This window comes from Cupressus sempervirens, chromosome 8 (genome assembly GCF_028749045.1).
Source record: "Cupressus sempervirens isolate cs-2001-9-10 chromosome 8, ASM2874904v1, whole genome shotgun sequence".
NCBI lineage: Eukaryota > Viridiplantae > Streptophyta > Pinopsida > Cupressales > Cupressaceae > Cupressus > Cupressus sempervirens.
The window spans coordinates 297,785,621-297,791,643 of NC_143125.1; the positions used below are offsets into that span (position 1 = coordinate 297,785,621).

Genomic DNA, 6,023 nt, shown 5'->3' on the forward strand with positions numbered 1-6,023 from the left:
AAATCTGAATATCCCGAATCTCCAAATAAAAGTCCTAGAATTAAAAAATATATATAAATTGAATGATTGAATCTCCATATAATCCATTTCAGGAATCCTAGAATTAAAAATATATATAAATTGAATGATTATAAACTGAGACCAAACCTGAACAGCATATAAATATTAGTTGCTTCATGAAAGGGGAAAAAAAATATATATATGGAATGATTGAATCTCCATATAATCCATTTCAGGAGTCCTAGAATTAAAAATATATATAAATTGAATGATTATAAACTGAGACCAAACCTGAACAGCATGTAAATATTAGTTGCTTCATCAAAGGGGACTGTCCTCAAGTTAAATTTCTTTAGTATTTATAAGCATGTACGTAAGAGTACAACTCAGATGCTCAAAGTCTTCGCAGAAAATGTCTGCATTACAGCTAAGTTACTAAAATGAACCGCATAAAAGGCATTAAAAATCATGTGACTACAAAACTTTAGATCAATAACCTAAAACACCTAGGCTATCCATGGCACACAGATGTCTGAAGAACAAAAGCATACTTGTGCACATTGTGCACAATAAGCATTGGCACCAATTTGAGCCATGAATTTGTGAAGTCTCTGAATACAACATTCGAACAAAATGACGCCCTCAGACATAAAAATACAAATAGAATGATTTCTACTTGCAAAATTATGAGCTTCAACCCTCAACTAGACACTCATTATTTGTTGTAATGGTCTTCGCTGCAATCCATGAAGATCAGAGTTCAAGATGTCGAAGTAAAACCACCTCTATTGAGTTTCAGTGGTAGATTCACTATGGAATGATAAACTCAAGGAAGCATAAAGAAAAATGAGAAGGTGATCTTACTCACCAGTTCATGTCTTATAGTTTTGAAACACAACAAATAAGATATCAAACTATAATACAAATAAATTGGCAGAGATGCCCAGATTATGTCTTTCATTAGTAAGAAATTCATGTTCCTGATGAAGCGAAAAATGAATTGGGAACTATCTCCAGATTTCACCATCTTCTTAAATCAGACCTGCAAGAATTTGCATGTACAAGATAAGCCTAACTGAAATTAATTATTTAATTAAAGTTTAAGCCTATAAACCAGCCTACAATAAAGAAATCGAGGGAATTATCATACCTCTCTCGATTAAAAAAAAACTTATCTCTGCCACCACCATATGCCCCTCGTCTGTCTTCTGCAGACCTCCACACATCTGGTGCCCCACCTTCACCGCCACGAGATCTGGGTCTGCCAAGTGATTCAAAACTATTCCCAGAGTCTGGGCGCCCTGATTGAGATCTGGGCCTATCAAAAGATTCAGGAGGCCGTCCTGCCGCTGAAACTGGCCTATCATTGCCTCTTTTCACAAAACGAACTTTATCATCCAACTCCCTGATTAGAAGTTTCAATTTATTTTCTTTGGACAATATTTCCTCCTTCAATGCATTATGATCTCCTTCAGAAGTATCACCATTTACAACATGCTGCTCAGAGCCAATCTCTTTTGCCTGAGCTTCCAAATCATTAATTTCTTTCTTCAATCTAATCTCCTCTTCTGTCTCAGCCCTGGGGGTTATTCCATATTACAAGAATGAAAATGCAACAAAAAATAAGGCAAGCAGACCAAAATCCAATAATGCAAAGAACCTAATAAGATCAACTGAAATTCATTAACACAGATTTTCTATCCAACTTTAACAAGTATACAGTTAAATAGAAAAAAGCAGCCCAGTTGATTTTTACAGCTACGTGTGAAGAAAGAATATATAAAATAGAAATCAAGTATAGTATAACCCGTCCAGGAAAGACACTAACAAAAACTATCCAGGAATTTTGTAATACAAAGCTCTTGTTCAAAGAAGAAAAAGCATGAAATCAAGTATAGTATAACCGTCCAGGAAAGACACTAACAAAAACTATCCAGGAATTGTGTAATACAAAGCTCTTGTTCAAAGAAGAAAAAGCATCAAGATTGAAACATTAAAGACCTGAAATAGAAACTGAATACTTCTATAACTGTCAGGAAAAGACACCAACAAAAATTATCCAGGAATTGTAAAATACAAAGCTTTTGTTCAGTGAAGAGAAAGCATGAAGATTGAAACATCCACAACCACCAAGCCCATAGAGTTGGAAGGTTGTCCTAATTTTGAAAGTGGTGACAAGTTATAGAAACAGTTTGATCATTAAAGCAGAAATTAAGGCACAAAAATGTTATAAAACGCCATAAAGATGCACTCAGACAAATAATTATCAAAAGAGAGTTAAACTTGTAGTCAATGAAAGAAAGGATGTTCAAGTTGAAGGTAAGTAGGTTCACTACAGTTCCTGTTTTTTTTTAAATCAAAAGATAGAAAGACGGGTATGGAAATTAGAGCATATATTAAGATATATAAAACTTATAAATTCCAAAAACTGGGACAGAGTAAGTTTGTGCCCAAAGAAATTAAAATAACTATATAGCCGAATTCTCGACTAAATATCCTTAGAAATTCAATTCTCAAACACTTTAAAAAAAATCCACATTATCTGGTGAGGCATTAGGCATTTATAATCTAAACTTGAAACATTTACACAACCAATATTAGAGATTCATAACAATAAATAATTCGTAATCGTCAAAATAAACAAAGTACAAACAAGATCGTTTTCAAGATTTTAGTTTCTTTAATTTACATCCCCAAAACTACGACGGGCAACAATGTTAAGGTGAGTGTGAACTAGCTCAGCAAATCAAAATGCACCATGTCTAGACAAAATGACGGTGTGTCTGGCTGATCCTGGTCATATGGTCTACAGTAACTCCGATTCATTAACACATCCAAACCTTTTACAAAACTCTTCGTTGATCAGTGATATAATACTTGGAATGCATACTACGAGGCATATACACGAAAATCGGTAGCAGTTTTTTAAAGAACACGTACAAATCTGGAATTACGTACCTGTCAACACGACGGTGTTCCAGTTCAAAATCCATTTTGAGATAGTCCTCGCCTCTTTCAGCCAAGAGCTGCTCCCTAGGTTTTGCGTCTCCAAATGGATTAATCTTTGGTCGAGGTTTCGCCAGCACTTCAGATTTGGAATCTGCACTCCCAGGGCGGCTAGAGTGTGAACTCGAAGGCCTGCTGGGAATCTTATTCTCGACTCTAGAATCAAACTCAGTATCAAGCTTTCTGGCATCAATATTCTTCTCAGCAAGAACTTCCTCCCGAGGACGAGCCTGTCCGAAGGGGTTAGACCTGGCCGGCCTCGGAGCACCATCATCAACAACCGGATTCAGAGCAGGATCAGCTGTACTTCTAGGATTCAAATGAAGCCGAGGCCTCTCTGACCGCTCATCAGCAAAAGAGTCTCTCTTTCCCCAACGGTCGGAATCCAATCCAGGGTCTCTGTAGCTAGAACCAAATCCCATGGATCTCCTATCAGAGGAAGGCCCACTCGGGGTAAACTTTTTATCAGCGCCCCAGTTGTCAGTTTCATCAGCTTTGGAACCCCGACCACCAATACCCTCATACCGATCCCCATTGTAGCGGCGCCTCTCAGGCAGATCCCCTGGAGGCGGCATGGATTTCTTTGTGGTAGCCCAATTATCAGCCTCATCGGCCCGAGAGGGCATATCCCTATCAGAGCCCTGCCTTCTCTCATCATCAAAACCACCATAACCCCTGCTGCCTCTGTCGCCCCTGTCACCTCTCTCGCCACGGTCTCTGTTCTCAAAACGATTGCCCCTGCCATAATCCCTAAATCCACCCCCTATGCCTCTTCCAATCTGCGACTCCTCTTCCGCGGTTCGCTCCCTTGGCCCGGTGGGCAAACTCAACATTTCCTCTGTAGTCAGACCCTTGGTTTCCGAAACCCCTGCACCGCGAGTCCTCGTACCGAGCCCAACATTCTGCCCGGACTGCAATTCCGCCAAGGTTAAAGTCTGTCCCTTGGTTTTCTTCTTGGGTTTTGTCGAAATTGCTTCAGAAAGACTGGGATAATCCTGAGCATCAGGAGCCACGACGGCCGCCGCAGCACGCCGCTCCTTCTCCTCCGCCTCCCGCTCTGCATCGGCTGCCCACGCCCCAGCGCCTCCCCACGGCTTTGCATTCGCCATTTTCAGAAACCCTAACCCTAAAATGTCCTTCTGTTTCAGAATGGAATCCGATTTGCAGAAAATATATCTCCAGATTGGAGATCGAACTTATCAACCCACGAGAAATCTGCGGCTTTTTCAAGCCTTGAGTTTTCTAGGGTTTTAATCTCACTGTAAAATGTGGGTTGCCAGCTACGAGCAAATGGTAAGATATTCGTATTCTTGTTTTCTTCTCTCCTCTGAAAGCAAAAGCAAGAAAGATCACACTAAAACGATTGGCAACCAATACTTGTACAAAGCAACGGGCTTCATCATTTCATATATTCTTACTACTACGCTTAGATTTTTTTGGCCTTTTTATTATTTTTTAACGGTCGATCGCGTGGAACCAACACTTACCGTCAATTGCTATCGATTTCGAGGCTCTACAGACAAATACAAGCTCCCGTCAACTGCTGTGAATCTGATAAAATTTCAGCAGCTTTCCGCAATAAAATGGAGCCCAATATTGGTTATTAATATCTATTTCTAAATATAAAAAATAAAAACTAGCATTCACCTAAAAAGGGTTGTAATGTATTAGCTGATAGCTAAATATAGTTGGTAGTATGTTATCTAGTAAAAGAGGTAACACAATAGATCTATTGCTGTGCTTTTATGTTTGTTTATTTCTCCTTTAAGTAAAGAAAATATTGTAGAATGAGTGAAGCCAATTTCTCAAATAACTGTTTGATTTCAACTTGCACTCTTCACCTTGTCGCAATGAAAGATTCATCAATCAATTTTCTTCCTTTCTCCTTAGATTTGTGTACTTTCTCCTTAGATTTGTGTACATACTATTTTGCATTTTTTAGTATCTATCGAAGGAGAACATCGATTTAATGTGAAGGTTGTGTAATGATTTAACTATTGACAAAGTTATAAATGTCAAACCATGCCTCTCTGTTTTACCAATCTCAATTGTTGCTTTATGTATTGTTAGCCCTTGAGATTATGGAATGTTATAGCCCATGTCATGGTAATTAGTAGTTGCCTTTGATTGCCTAGTGGCATTGGAATTATTGATATAGTTTTGGGCTCATTCTCATTCCATGGTGGACCTCGGTAATTATCGATCCTTGCAGGGACATCTAGCAGGCTAGTTCCAAAGTTGTAAACAATGTGAACTATTTCAACCAATGTTCCATTTACCAAACCTACTTTGTGTCCATATGTTCGTTGTTAGTATTATGCATTGGCCTTCACAAAGTAAGATCAACTTCTTTAGTTGTTCATCAATGGAGTCATTTTCTATAGTACTTTTGGCGTTAGTTGCAATACTTATTGCAATTGGACAATTTGGCAATTTCAACATCTTCTTATTATGTATTCTAACCATATCATTAGTAGCAAATAAGTGCATTGATCTATCAAATTCTTCCCTTTCACTTAATGTCATTTGTGTATTTGTGTGGCTCAATGAGTGTTCCCAATCCTCTTGTCTTGGTTTAGCTTCTCGTATATTCTTTAACAACTATCAGAAATGTACTTGTTCTACACTTTCACCTTTTTGTCAATATGTAGTCTTTAAGGTGACTATTGTCCTGAATTGTTCCCATAATGTTCTAGCAATTGATTGTGATGTATAAATAGGATTGTCTAGCATAGTTGGTAATTGCACTAAGGCTCTAACAAGAATTATGGATACTCTCCCAAAGTACATGTGTTGATTGTGAGTGAATGCTTGCCGCAATCTGCTATCAATTTTTAAAAATAATTTTGGTCCAATGAAACTTAGTCATCTATTAGAATGTATCTTATGTCCTTTAAATTCTTCTTGCAATGTTGTCAATGTTTGACCCTGAAGTGCTTGCATTTCCTTAATAGAAATTCTGAGGGTTGAGTGTATAGTTGTTCCCTATATGTTGAGCATTGCAACACCTATAGGGG

At 38.1% G+C, this 6,023-nt stretch overlaps 1 protein-coding gene across 1 annotated transcript; it reads right to left on the reverse strand.

The window, feature by feature from the left end:
- Positions 1 to 337: 337 nt before the first annotated feature.
- On the reverse strand, positions 338 to 4,357 carry LOC149542598 (eukaryotic translation initiation factor 4B2-like). Its single transcript, XM_089797493.1, has 3 exons — positions 2,959 to 4,357; positions 1,151 to 1,579; positions 338 to 1,042 (listed from the first exon to the last, which is right to left on the reverse strand). Exons 1-3 carry the CDS (start codon positions 4,113 to 4,115, stop codon positions 1,021 to 1,023), a joined length of 1,608 nt encoding a protein of 535 aa, XP_089653619.1. The 5' UTR covers positions 4,116 to 4,357; the 3' UTR covers positions 338 to 1,020.
- Positions 4,358 to 6,023: the final 1,666 nt, after the last annotated feature.